At 37.4% G+C, this 15,192-nt stretch overlaps 1 protein-coding gene across 2 annotated transcripts in view; it reads right to left on the minus strand.

Annotated features, from left to right (window-relative positions):
- The window catches only part of VPS41 (VPS41 subunit of HOPS complex), a 108,026-nt gene that overhangs the window by 18,878 nt on the left and 73,956 nt on the right, over positions 1–15,192 (minus strand). For both annotated transcript variants that reach the window (XM_021546648.2, XM_021546640.2), the window contains exons 12-19: positions 13,800–13,929; positions 11,999–12,114; positions 10,580–10,636; positions 8,329–8,390; positions 7,405–7,486; positions 2,062–2,154; positions 1,424–1,551; positions 360–504 (exon numbers count right to left, since the gene is read on the minus strand). In XM_021546648.2, the coding sequence (XP_021402323.1) occupies positions 360–504; positions 1,424–1,551; positions 2,062–2,154; positions 7,405–7,486; positions 8,329–8,390; positions 10,580–10,636; positions 11,999–12,114; positions 13,800–13,929 (813 nt within the window). The remainder of the gene's footprint in view (positions 1–359; positions 505–1,423; positions 1,552–2,061; positions 2,155–7,404; positions 7,487–8,328; positions 8,391–10,579; positions 10,637–11,998; positions 12,115–13,799; positions 13,930–15,192) is intronic.

Below are 15,192 nucleotides of genomic sequence, written 5' to 3' on the forward strand. Positions count from 1 at the left end.
ATACCATTATTTGATTCAAAATACAGAAAGAATAACATGGTAAATTGATACTCTGTGTGAAATGACATTCAATGTTGTGACTTGAGACTCACGACAATGTCCTCAAATAATGTGGACACTCTTCTCACTGAGAGTGACAAATGGAAATGGAAAGGAAATACAAATGGAAATATGAAGGTAAAAAATAATCCTTGGGTCAATTATTTTGCAATCTAGGCAAACAATCTTCCTTATTTCAGAATGTATCCAGATGCAGCAAACACACTCTCTGCCCCATCATCATCTATAGATAATTTATTTTTAATCTCTTAAATTGTATCTAGAGGAAAGTGAATATAAAATCATTAGGATCACTATACCTCTGAATCAAAATCCATGAGCAGAACAATTTTGTCTCTGATAGAACTGAAGAGATTGTGCTTGTGGATCAACTGGAAGACATCTTTGTGCCTCAGAGTTAAGTAGATTTCTAGGGCTCTGCCATAGCGCTGATCGTAAGTGTACCTGATAAAAACAGGATAATAATACATGTAATGTTACATACTTAAGTGTAGAAAAGTCACTTATGAGATAAAATATAAACATACTCTAGTATGTAAGACATTAGGATACTACTTGATTTTGTAAGTATCTAAACAGACCTGTGATTCCTTTTTTTAAAGGGAAATAAACATCAGGCAACATTAATTTCACCTCTGTTTCTATTGGCCTTCATTTGTGTTTAGACCTGCAGTTTTCTGCCTTTTCATTCTCCATTTTCAACTCACAGCCCTTCAATTCTTGGAAACCAATTGGAACACTCTTCAGAGCTAAAAAAACATTGTTCTCTTAAAACTTTCTGGCAGATTGTAACATAGCAATAGACACTATCTCTTCCTTCTTGAAAGTAGCAGTAAGAAAATAACACAGTGATCAGGCTGACAAAATCAAATAGCTTTATCCCTGTATGAAGTGACCAAGAACCAGATCAGTTTTGGCACATTTTCTAGTCACATATTTCCATTCATGCAGTAAACCTAAATACACTGCTTCTTAAATAGTGGGCAAAACTCCCTACCATTTTATTTTTACATGGGTAATTCTGAAATGCACACTTTAGAAGAGAGGTTTCCTCTGACAGCATGAAAAGGAATGCTAGTTATTTACTTTGGAAAGAGGAGTTGGAAATCCAATCTCATGCTTGACAATTTGCTTTCATACTCAATGAGAACTTTACAAGGAAGGGTAAAGGATTGCTAAGCTGTGCAATCAGCAGAGTGGAGAGGAGAGAAAGCTAACACTCTGTACACTGCAGCAAAGAAGATTTCTGTTAAGAGAGCTGAGCAAATATGGATAAACTGCAGTACACTATTTTAAGTGTAAGTTCAGTTTAAGTAAGTAAGTTAAGTTACTTTTTGTAACAGGAATTTAAAACTGTACTCACAATTCTGCAAGTGTTTGTAGCAACGTCCTGTTCTGTGGATCTTTCTTCAGGTGATCCACTACAGCTTGAACTATGATTGTGTTGTTGTACAGATCTCCAGGCCACTCTTTTATTAGGGTTGCAAACCCCTAAAAGTATAAGAGATTGTAACAGAAATAGTAAGAATGGCCTAAGGAGCATTTCAAAACATCAGAGTTTCAGCTAAGCTCTGAGATAATACCTGCTGTCCTTAACCTTTAAGGAACTTTCATGTGCCCATAGACATGTAAAGCGCAGAACACGGATCTTTCCTCCTTAGGGCTAAGTTATTACAATTACTGAAGCTGAGTCTCTTTCAGAGGCTGTAGGCTTTGTGCATCACCTCAACCCCTTATGCTACATTAAAAAAACCTAAAAATAACAGTCTAATAAATGATAAATACAGTCTAAATAATCACAGTATTTGCATGCTCTGAAGAACATTATACTTATTATCTTAAAATTAAAATTCAACTTTTAAATATTGTCATTATTGTGGAACTGTCCACTGATAATCTGAATACATCAGAGAATTTGCTGTCAGAATTCTTCACTGCTAAGGGTATTTGGCTGGCAATAACTATGGGACACACTGGTGTGGATACATCAGGCTGAAGTACCTCATAGTCACTTTCCAAAAATTCATGCAGGACCATTTCATAGATGAGAGGTTTCAGAACTGGATCTCGTCTTGGCAAGTAACGACTAATTGCCTATAGAAATAAACAGAACAAAGTGTCAGATGGTGAATGACATGTAACATCCTGGTACACTGATAGGAAAAAAAAATTCTGTGAAACAAAAGAACAAGGCTATAAGCAAAACATGGCCCCTATGGCCCCTGATAATCACTGGAAACCTTATAAACTCATACTTGTAAGCAGCACCCAGTAGTTATGTACTTTAGGATTATACACACCGGAATTTTATAACTCATTTGAAAGAACTATCATTTGAGAGACAGGTGGCAAGATACTAATTAGAATAGGAGAATCAGACATTGTCCTTAAGAGACCAGAAGTCATTTAGAAAACAAAACCCATAAAAGATCCCTCAAAACAAGAATGTTCCTTTTGTTAAGTCTTGGCCTTGTAAAAAGGTATAAGGATTCATTAGCTGAAAAATGTGTGTAGTGGATTGACCCTGGCTGGACATCAGGTACCCAACAAAATCACACTCTCTCTTCCCTCCACACCAAGACAGAGGAGAAAAAATATAACAAACAGTTCATGGGTTAAGAAAAGATCCAGGAGGGATCACTCACCAAATACCATCATAGCAAAACAGATTCACATCTGGAATAGTAATTGAATTTATTAATAAGCAAACCAGAGCAGGATAGTAAGACATAAAATAATCTCAAAAACACCTTCCCCCATCCATTCCTCGTTCTGGGGCTCTACCTCCTTTACCCAAGAAACTCAGGGAGACAGGGAATGGGGATTGATTGACAGGGAATGATTGACAGCTCATCACATGTTGCTTCTCTTGCTGCTCAGGTAGAGGAGGCCTTCCCCTTCTCCAGTGTGGGGTCTCTCTCACAGAAGACAGCTCTCCACAAACTTCTTTAACACAAATCCATCCCATGGACAAACAGTTCCCCATGAACTGCTGCAATGTGGGTCACTCTTCCATTGGATGCAGTCCTTCAGGCACAATCTGCTCCAGCATGGACTCCTACACAGGATCTCTGCATCCCCTTTGTCCTCCACGGGCTGCAGGGACACAGCTGCTTCATGGTTTTCACTATGGCCTGCAGAGGAATCTCAGCTCTGGTGCCTGCAGCACCTCCTCCTCCTCCTCTCCTCCTCGGTGCCTGCAGAGTTGTCTCCTCTCTCATGTTATCACTCAGTTCTTCTCTGGTCACAGTTACAACTTTGCAATAACTTTTTTTCTTTGTTTTTAAATCTGTTATTGCAGGGGTGTTCCTATAATTCCTGATTGGCTTGATCTTGGCCAGCAGTAGGTCCATCCTGGAGCTGGCTGGCATTGTGCCAGCTTCTCACATAAGCCACTATTGTAGCACTCCCACTATGAGAACCTGATCACGTAAGCACAATACATGTGTAATTTTGATTTATAACTTACTTTGGGGTCACCACACTCTATGAAGGGCTATTTTTACATACCCACTTGAAAATTAATTTGAAAATATATCTCTCCATGAAAAGGGTGAAGGCATGTGATCTCTTACTGTATAGAAGGTGTTAAGGAATTGCATTCCAGCAAGCAAGAGATGAGAAACTGCCAGAATAAATCAGCTTATACCCTGGAATTTCAGCACAGCATCTAATTAGCACTACTATTCCATGCAACTAGAGGCCAAGATTATTTCCACCTGCCAAAATAAATCCCACTGGTACCAGCTGTCTGGGGATTGTAGGGTTTGTAGCTGAGGGACCAACACCAGTAATATTCTTCCAAACACTCAGAGATGTTGCCTGTTGCACACTATTGGCACATGGTACAATAGCATTTTATTACTGAGGTTGCTTGAACAAAGCAGGAGAAAAAAACACCTCACTACATTTTAGACCTCTTCCCTCACTGTGCTGTTTAGACTTGGCCAGTTTTTGAAATGTAGTGCTGCCAACATCAGCTCCCACCAGCTGTCACAGGATTTATCAGTTAACTCAGGGTACAGTCTTGATGGCTGTTCTGTGGTATCATATTCCTGACTCCTTCATAAAAAGTCTCTTTTGACCATAGGAAAGCAAGATGGACATTAACTGGAGACTCAAAGGCAGAAGACAATCTCCAATGGCTGTTCACTCCCACTTTCTACCTTCCTGCTACCTCCTGTATCAACAACTTCCCCCAACAGACTGGTGCAACTCTTGGCTGCAGTTTGGCCACACAGCAAGCTCTGGAGAGTTGTAGTTTCCTTGTTATGCGTGAGTCAGGCTGCTTTATGAATGAAATGTCTCCTGCCCCATGTCCCATTGCTTTGAAGAAAAAACACAGCCACCTCCTGCAGTTTGACCACCATGCTCAGCATGTAAGAAGCATCCAAGTTATTTTTAAGCCTTGGCACAAAGGTGACCCATGCTAGATGTTACAAACACTTCCTATTTTATTTTTAAGCTGCAGTTTTGTACCAATTCTTGAACTATGTGGTAAAGTGACTTAAAATAAAAAAGAGATACTATACAGAGAAATATTTTCTTCCCTTGTTTCAAGATCTGCTTTCAGACTTTCCATCAAAAAATGTAAGGACGAGGTATATACAAGAAAACACATATAAAAACTGACATAAGGGAGCCTAAACCACCCTACCAATAAGCCAGAACAACAATTATTTATTAAAAGGATATCTAAGAGATGAAAGAGCCTGTCAGGATAGTGCTACTCTCTGCTATGCCCACTACAATCATGTGAAGTCTTTCAAATGTGTTACATCCAATGTTTTGGTTAAAGCACTGCTGCTGCTAGCTGATCATCCTGCATCTTTGCTGAAAATCACTGTCACAGCAAACAAAATGGAGCGTATTTCTCATGCCACAACAGCCAGAACTCACAGAGTATGAAACCTTCCTTTGAATCCACCCACCTTCCTCAGCTGCTTGAGCTCAGACATTAGATTTTATACTGAAGTGACCTGAGCACAAGTGATGCCATTTGGGTTTTGCTTTATTTTCTATGTTCTCTGCATTCTTCACACATATATTTGTAATTCTGTCACCTATTGTATTAGCGATTAGATTTCCCCAGTATTTTTCCATGGCCTTTCCTTAAGCAGAAAGACAAAACAAACTCCAGAGCTCTAAGCAGTATAAGGCCCTCTTGGTTCTTCCTGGGAACCAAGGCCGAGAACAACTCTTCGAGATACATTCTCATGGACAAAGTACAACTAGTGCTGAAGGGGTGGCTCCAGAGAAGAGGCTTGACCTGAGGGAGAATTGCATCACCACTTGTCCTCCTGATAGGTGTTTTTTATCAATTATGTTTATTTCCTAAAACCTATAAATATGTACTCATCCCTGTAGGGGTGGGCTTTTGTGGACACCTTTCCATAACTGCTCCTGAAGGCCTTCACATAAAGATTCTCTTTTATATTACCTCCTTACTAAAATTATGTCAAGTTTCATTTCTGGGTTGGGCAAAAGGCAACACAAGCACATAACTCCCTCAAGCCACCACCGCTGGAGCAGGAGAGGAACACATCACTGCAAGGCTCTAGAATCTTGAAACTGACCCAACTAGATTTCATAGAGGACATTCATTGAAGATGAGAGACATCAAGATATCAAAAAGCAACCTTTGGTAGCCAAACAGGACAGCTTAATATAGAACACTCAAAAAACGCCTAAAATTACATACAAACAAACAACACTCACCTCACAGAATTTGACACAGGGGTATCACTACTGCACAGGAAGGAAATTTCAAGCTTTTACTTTACTGTCACCTCAGTTATTGGCAAGTCATGCTAGATTTGAAACATCAGATTTCAGGCAACAACTTATAAGCTGTGCAAATTCTTCCACCACAATTCTGTTTTGAAATAAACTCTGTTTCCACATCTCAAATAGTCTCCTCATCAGGCCTGAAAGCCATTATAGGCCAGTTACAATATGGTGTTTATTATCTGCTAGTCACTTAAGTAGGTAAAAATTCTACACAAGTGATCCCAAGCATTACAAGAACCCCTTCATTCAGATCTGGCTTTATTTAGTTCATCCTTTATGGTACTCAGACATCTTTAGAAATCTGGCAAAAGTTATATGCAATTGAAATAGTGAAATAAGGCAGGCATTTTCTAGAACTGCAACTTGAAGCTGAATAATGTAATGGACTGCATCTCATGTATTTCTGAGAGTTCCTAGGCCTAGGCTCTAAGAAGAAAAAAGAGATACTCTAAAGCCTGAAAACAGCCAACTGTTTGGAAATGCAGTCTGCTGGATGATGTAAGTGGAGACAAGACAAACATCTCTTCCAGACAACTGCAGCTAAAACCAAAATAAAACCAAAAGAAGAAGCAGTGTATGAAAAATTCACCTGTAGCTGCATTCAAATCCTTTATTGGACTGAAATAAAGAAACAGAAACATAGGATTTCATCTTCCAAAGTAGTAAAGAGTGCACCAAACCACAAAGAAGTCATACTAAAAGCAAGGCTGTTTTTGCACTGGAGTGGCCCTGAAACCGAAGTCAGACATTTCTGAAATTCTAATGCTGAAACACTTTTGGTCTTTGAACAGAATTAAATAGCTCAAAACCAGCAAGGGACTGCATGCTGTTAGATCTTAATAGTATGTCCTTTTTGGCTCATTGAGTTTGAATAGGAAGACATAAAATTCAGAAGTAAATGTACACATGTTACCAAAGGGAGCATGCATAAAGTTTTCAATTGGTTTAGCAGTGACAGTACTAGGCTTTATGTCCTGTGCAATTTATTAACTGAGACTCTCACATTAAATGTGTACTGTTGTAGCAGCTGGCTTGCGACAAGGGAAAACACCAGGCAGCGCAGACTGCTCCTCTTTCTCACCACCATTTCTAGCATACAGCATAGGTCATCACTGCTGCTTTGCAATTCTTTGACACCAAAAGCTGTGTAACTGTTGCAATGGACCTGGATTTGCCAGAATGACTGGCACCCACATAGTCTATTTTCCTTAATACCTGAGGTAGTATTTTTAGCACTTGCAGGAAACGGATGAGAGGTAAATGGGAAAGATGTATTTAACTGTGAGCATCTTAGCAAGTAAAAGCTTTGGGGTGGGTCTTTCATGTTGGAGACTGCCAACAAGTAAAATACATAGCACTATGCCTCCAATCTTGCTTTAAGTAATTTATACATCAATCAGAAAGACAGATGTCTAGAAACCAACAGAGATCTGGGGCAGCAATACCAGAAGAGAACCATTAAATGTGATGCTTTTGTCAGTACAATACTTGGCCAATACAAACAGTAAGTACAACATACAAATTACTCGCGTGCAGACACAGAAATTAACTTACTTTAAGCTGACCTATTTCTTTAAACTTGTAAACTTCAAATTCCCAGAGTTCTGTGTTTTTCCCAAGGATTTTCTGGCACTTTCTGGAAGGAAAATGAAAGAGATGAGTAGGTACAGAAAGTAATACAAATGTGACAGCATTACTACAAGGATTCCTTTTTTCTTCTCCTTATCATGACACTTATAAAAGTGACTTATTTTGGCAACCACAACTTTTTGAGTATGCCAGGTTCTCCTCCTTTCAAACCTTAAAATTTTGTTGCATCCAAGAGGACTAACTGCTTATTATGTATTCACCCTTAATTTTAGGGCCATATTAGCTTTCATAGAATCATGGCATGGTATGGCATGGTTTGGATGGGAAGGGAGCTTCCAATCTAGTTGAAATCCACACACCCTAGGCAGAGATGCCACCTTCTTGGTCAGCTTTATGAGTGAAGTCTTTATATCTCAGCTGATAAAAACTGAACACTTAAAAAGATATGCTTATGCTTACATGTACACGAAAGCAAAAATCTTGGGTAATTTCTAATCCTTACTTTAGATTCCCGTATTTGACATTTTTGTTTATACCTATGCAAAATCAAATTATTTTCTGATGATCTTATGTGCAATGACACACCTGAGGCTATCAGAATCCAAAGAAAACCTTAGTTTTGAAAATCTAGTGTGACTTTGAAAAATCAAGGCTTACTTTTAAAAATATATGCCTCGATTCCAGTTAAAATTTACAGCAACTTTTAGGGCACTGCAGGCAAAAAAATATATGGCACCGCAGTGCACCTCTATATTTTGAAACTTCAGAAATTCCAGAACAGACTGGAAATCAACATCTGCAAATACTTCAGAATCAATAATTTATTTTTGCTTTTTCCCCACACAGACACACTTCAGCCAGCAAAGAAGATCTTTAATACTAGGTTACCTAGCAGCCAGGTCATACTCTCCTTTCTCCACCAGATGATTTATATAGGCTAAGCCAATATCCTAGAGGGAATAAAAACAGAGTCAGTTATAAAAGTTTGGAAGTGAACTATCTGACTACCACAAGAACTACTGCAACAGTAGTGCATATAGCTGGAAATTCAAGGCTCTAAGTGCATCCCTGGATTCTCCTTTACAAGCAGGGCCACAGAACAGTCATTACAAAATATTTGCATAGGCTGCTCACAGGCTCAGCTAAAGGTGCTCTTTTAAATAATTCTCATGACCTCACTGATGCTGAGAAGATTACCACCTCTAATTATTAAGGATTGTTTGAAATGCATAGCTGATTTTGCTATGCTTGAATTAGTTCAAAAAGAAAACCAGCAGTCATTGTATAAGACATGCTCTTTGTCAAGACAGTTTGCAGAGGGCAAAAAGTTGGTTGAGAATATAAATCTTAATGCTGCTCAATAAAGTGCAGGAATTACTGAGAACTTAGGAAGATATTAGTTATTACATAACAAATTTCCTTTCTCAAAGTTTATCACACAGGTCAGTTGTAAAATGTTTCTAGTATACATTTAATATATATTAAAATTTTGGCACAAGCCTCCTAATGTAATCTCAACACTTATGTCCGTTTTGACATAATCCAGTGTACTCATTATATAACTTAAGAATCACATCACTAAAAAAAGCACATTGCTAATAGAAAGGAAAAAAAAAAGAAAAAAACAAAGCTGTACCATGAAAAAGAAGTCCTTGTTTCTTAAAAAAAAAGAAACATTTTCATCTTCTGAGACATAACATTTCTTTGATCAATATCAAGGACAGTATTGACCATATAGCACATATAGCATAATATGAACAGGGGTACGCAACAACTTCACCTGGTCAATGTACTACAAAGTTAGGAAAAAAATGCACATACACAAGATTTTAGGATTTAATTACGCTATAGGAACCACCTTCATATTTTCAACTTCACCATTCTCAAGAAAGAGGCTGAAAGAAATCTTCATTCTCCTGTGGACTAGCTTCCCAGTGAGCAGAGATGTATAAGGAAAAGAGATGTAGATCTGGTTGTTTAGGATCTCTGTGCTCTGCTCAAGAGGTGCAGAGGAGCAGTGATAATTATTTCCACCTAAAAAATCCCAAGTCTACCAGACTTGTCAGGTATCCTGAGAGTGGTGTCACTAGGCAGTGAGAGCATGAATTGTTTCACCACTAATCCTCACTTAGAGCTTGATGTCAACATTTTGTTTCCACAACACATTCTGTTGGCTTCTGCTTTAGAGACCAGGCTCTCAAAAACTGCTTGTATTTCACTGAATTTAATAATTTATTGTATAGCAAATTTCTGCAAAGCAAAAGAAAAGCTGTGGGGTTTTTAAATTTAGTTTGGTGTTTGTCTGCTTGGGTTTCTTTTTTTCCTCCTAATGCATTGCCAGGACCCCCTTTAACAATTCTTTACATCTTTTGCAAGGGTCACAGCTTTGTTAAATGCAAACTCTGTGATAGGTAATTGCATGCCATTTAAATCTTGATTCAACTTCTGGACTACACAAGAATAAAAGTTTTTAAGACATACTGATATGCACTGTGCTTATAGCACCAGTATTCTGGCCAAAAAATTAAACACATCTTGAACACTTTGTACAGATTTCAATTTAAAGCAGCATCAGTATTAGTGAATTTAAACCAAAGCAAACAAACAAAAGCTAAAAATAATGACACTTTTGTGTCTATGACACCATTCCCACTTTTCTTTTAAACATTGATACCCTTTGTTGCTCTGTGAAAGGGACTATAAAAATGGGAAATAACTATATATGAGAAAAGGGGCGTCTCCTGAACTTTTCACAAAGTCCTGTCACATGTACGAGGTATAAGTTAAAGAGAAATTTGTCACTCCTGCCTGCAATCTCTAATAGTGAAATACTGCATGTTACTTCAAACAACAGTAAATGTAATACAAAAGTAAAACCAAACAAAAACCCACATCAGAGTCAGAGAAATGGAATTATCTTTCTTTCAATGCCAATAGCACCTTCATAAAATGCAGACCCTTTCATGTTGCATGGACTAACACACCTGTTCTGCAGCTGAAACCAAGACATTGGATGCCAGTTGGAGTATACCTAACAGTTATGCATGGTGTTATAAAAAACAGGGACTATATTGTTGTACCTTACACCATTCTAAAAGAAAGAAGATATTTTATTTTGAATATAAGTTTTGAGTCTTACCAAAATCTTGTGCTTTTTTATGGTTTTCTGACTGATCTCAGCTGCCATCAAAGCTTCCTGTATTCAAAAAGGAGAAAACAGAGATACCAGTCAAACACACAAACTTTCAATACAGCAAGCTCTAGAACTGCATAAATCAACTGTTTTTCAGAGTTAGGGTGTTGGAAGCACTAAAATTTTTAATGCTATAGTTGGATGAACAGCTTTGAATTCATACTCAAACAAAAGCAGTCAACCAAAGAGCAAACTACTCTTGTTTCCATCTGGGTTCACTCCACATTATTATATTAAGATCAAATCACAACAAAACACACAATGCAATCACATTTGATCGTTTTCAAAAGAGACCACTTTACTACCAAAACCTGTGAAAAAAATCAACAGGAAAAAGGGGTGAATGGGGGAAGGCTACCTCCCAGTTCCCCAGCCCAAATGTCTTCTTCAGTCAGAATTATTTACATTTAAGCATCATTTGCTGTTCTTCTACTTCTTCTATTTCTTTTTTTTTTGAATGTATAGGAAAAAAGCTGGCACTTTTACAAATAAAAATGAAACCTTTAAGATACATCATAACAGGCCTGTCTGCTAACTTGAACGGCTTTCATAAAGGCACACACAGCTGTCACTTTCAAATTACTGGTGTCTTCAGGGACCAAATGCTGTGATTTACATATATTGCAAAACTGCACTCATCATCCAAGTTTGCTATTCCAATGCAAAAGCATCCACAAGGATTTAAACAAATCTGCATGATTATATTAGCAAAAGCAATACATGCTGAATGGATTTTCTACATTTTTTTTCTTATAATGGGCATAAAACAAACAAATTAGAATTTGCAAGTTAACTTTATACATCATAACAAATGTTCTAAGTCAATAAATGCAGGATATTAGATTTCAGACCACTGTGTGCATGTTCATATGGTATGAAAGAACTTACTGTTTTAGATATGTAGATATGCGTACTCAAACACCAATATTTATACAACCAAGCTTTATTGTGATCAGCTTTATTGTGAGCAACAATACTTTCAGCATGTGCAGCTACAGTTTAAGCCCATAGTATTTTACTTTTAAAAGCACAGCTCATTAGTTAACTCTTCTGCTGTTCTAAAGACAAAACCCACCTTTAATAATTTTCAGTGTCAGCTAACACATTTCATAACTGATGATGAGAGCAGTATTTTCAGCATCTAATTCAGCTACGTCACTTGGTGAAATTCTGATTAGCTGTTTCAATAGTAAGACTAACTGTAAGAGATGGACTAATGTATAGTTAACTCCCATCCTTTACAAGCATTTAGTCTATGACTGTAGGAACAGAAATGGTCCAATCCAAATGACCTAGCAAAGTCCATCATCCTACTCCAATTTCCAAAGAAGGAAAGTCTGAAGGAAAGAATGATGTAAAAATTACTTCGTATTTCTTCTTTTCAAGAAGCCAGTCAATGTGGTCATCTTGGTCCCGCTCTTTGGCCACAACCACATCTCTTGGGCTGATGATATAAAAAAGTGATTCACCCTCCGAATACTCTGCAAATGCATACACAGTTTTATTATTATTATATTTTCTTTAAGTTCTGCCTTTTAGCATACCCTTGAGGGGAATTTACAAAGAGGAGATGCAAGGAAAACAGCAAGGCCACTCCTGCAGGACACACTAGTTTGGATGCTGTATTTTCCAATAAATTAAAACTGGTTTAAATGGCAAAATATATTTCAAAAAACCACTACGACTTATTGCAAATTCTGATTCATCCACTATGTGTAAACTTTATGATGGTTTAGAACCCATTATTATACTTTTAGAAGACATTACACTACACAGCCTGCAATAAACTTATCCTTCCCATCAAGGTCAAGGCCATCAAAAGCATAAATGATAGATGCCATAACCCCTGGGGACACAGTACATCATTACAGCAATGCATTTACAATGCTGCAAGTTAAGGCTATATGTATAATGCATTTTCTTACACCATAAGCCTTTATTTTTGAGTAAGCTCAAAGAAAAAGTACAAAAAGGTCAAATCAAATGCAGAAGATGACTCCTCTGAATAGTTATCATTTGGACACAACATGAAGAAACATGAATACTTTGTAGGTACAGAATAGAAAACCACTCACTGTCCAGATCAGTTTCTATAAACATGTACAAATACACTCCTGAAATGATAAGCAATTCACAAAATAATGCTTGTTTTAAAACCATACAAAACATTTGGATTTTTCAGGTAAACTAGAATATACCTAAAGCATAAAAGTACAGCTGTTTTGCTTTGGAAGGTGTAAAAAGAAACCTCTATTCTACTGATAGCAGCATCGATGTTTTTGAGGTCAGGAGGAGATACACTATATTTCTAGTGGCTTAAGGGCATAGATGTACACAAAGAGGTTTGCCAAGCCCATGATTTGAAGCATGCTGCCAGAGGAGATACTTAAAATTCAGATTAATGTATTTTAAAAGCCAGAAGAAATGCTTCTGTATAACACAGGCTACATAATCTTCACCAAGGAATTCTCCATCAGCTTTGCCATGCATTGTTCTGAGCTACAACATATAGATCAGAAAACTATCCCATGTTTAAAAGATGGCATATATTGTGCCAGGGCTTCATGTCCTTTCCTGTTATATACACCTATCCTCTAGGTGGAGCTTCCCAAAATCCAGTTCCTATTAATTTAATTTTACCATTTGAGGTCTGTAATATAACTGGCAGCTTTGTCAGTACAGGGAAGCTAAATATCAGTGGGCCCCTTTTAAGGGGCCATGTACACCTTAATGTTGAAATGATACTTATTCAATCTTTCCCTCTAAAGCAGCTTTTCCAGACACTGTGCCACAAATTTCATTATTCCTGAAGCCCTTTGTATAAAAAGAGTTCCTATGGATCATATGTTAAATAAATCTCCTTCAAAAATATGGCCTTCAACAATACTGCACATTACACAAGGTGTATATACTTCTGCCTTCTCCAGTAGGTCTGACCTAATAGATAGCATTAAAAATCATTATGTTTAAATACACACATTTGTTTTCTTTCATACGACTGGTTCTTGTGGATTTCCACTTTGCCCTTCAGTGTCAAAAAGCAGTTACAACTATTCATAGAGATGACAAAAAAATGACATAAAAATGAAAAAGGAGGCTAAGTACACCCAAATCTGTTTTAAAGCAAGGTATGAAAACAAAACACAACAATATTCAGAACACCTACCTAAGTGATAATCACGACATTCATTTTCCTGAAATCCTCGTACTGTTAGTGCATCAGAAGAGATCTCTTCACAGGACTCAGGCAGGGGTTGTACAATATCAAGTCTAGGCCTTGCACAACACTCCACTTCCTAGAAAAACAACACCTTAGTCACTTCCTACATGATTTGCCTTCGTTATACCAACTGCTGGTCATCTATAAACAAGGCTAAAATTCAACAGCTGCAAATATTCACAAAGCCAGTACTTTGCACTGGCTACTCAGCTGCAAATCATGCAAGTTGCAAAGCTGTGCTGCACAGAGTAATTGCATCTGGAACTCAAAGGAAAGTTACTCCACGTTACTCTTAGCTTTCCTTGAAGAAAATCAGTCTGAAGGAGGAGGTCCAATACTACCCTGAGTTTGCTTACTACTTTTTCAGGGCTACCACAGATGACTATCAATTGCTTCATTCAATAAGCAACACAACAATTTAGAACCCATACCCAGCAGGGCTCATGCCCTGAAGGACAGAGCTCTATTGAGTCAGGTATTCTGGTATTAAAATATTTTTTTTTTAAGCTGATGTTTTATTTTAGGCAGCCAGCAGCAGCAGGGAAAAATTAATCTGGGAATAATACAAAAACTTTGCTAAGTTCTGATGAACTTAGAGTAAAATGAACTTTCAAGTGCAATGTAGGTGGTTATGTTAAGATGACATAATGGATTTTCACTTTCTAAGTGAAACTGCTGTCTTCAACTAACTGCATTTTTAATTAAGTCAAGGTCCAAGATAATCCTATATTTTCTACTTCAGGCTGTGAATTATAGCAAGATATAGAATAAAAGACCAAGAACATATAAAAAGTGGATTTAAACAGCTCTAACCCACCCATTAGTAGCAGCACTTGGGTCTTTTCTCAGTTTAACAGTTCCAGGAAAAATATACCTAAACAAAAACAACTTTCAAAGCAAGTTCAATTGTGATCTAATTTGTAATAAGTAAGAAGCTGTAAATTGCAAGCTGTGAAATCAAGTGTAGGAAGACAAGTTTGCCTTGCAACTAAAGGACATTTTTGTAGTGAGCAGCAATTCTGCTGCAAGTTCTGGCAGTTTGGGCTCCACTCTAACAAGACAAGTGAAGTAAGACACTAACAAAGGAATTCCCATCACAACAGGACACCATCAGGGACAATTGTACTTCTGTTCCTTCTACAGCTACCCAGAGAACTGAGAGGTTAGTGAAGTCCAGCATTTGGAGTTTGTTTAAAAGGCTAATTAAAGGCAAATACATGAGATAAACTTTTTCCTATGTTCAATTACCATTATATCACCTGAAATTCCCTTTTTATCTTTCTTTCCTAAAGCAATTAAAATGACTTTAACATTTAGCAGTCACTACCTCATTTACACT

The sequence above is a fragment of the Lonchura striata genome, chromosome 1 (assembly GCF_046129695.1).
Source record: "Lonchura striata isolate bLonStr1 chromosome 1, bLonStr1.mat, whole genome shotgun sequence".
In the NCBI taxonomy this organism is placed as follows: domain Eukaryota; kingdom Metazoa; phylum Chordata; class Aves; order Passeriformes; family Estrildidae; genus Lonchura; species Lonchura striata.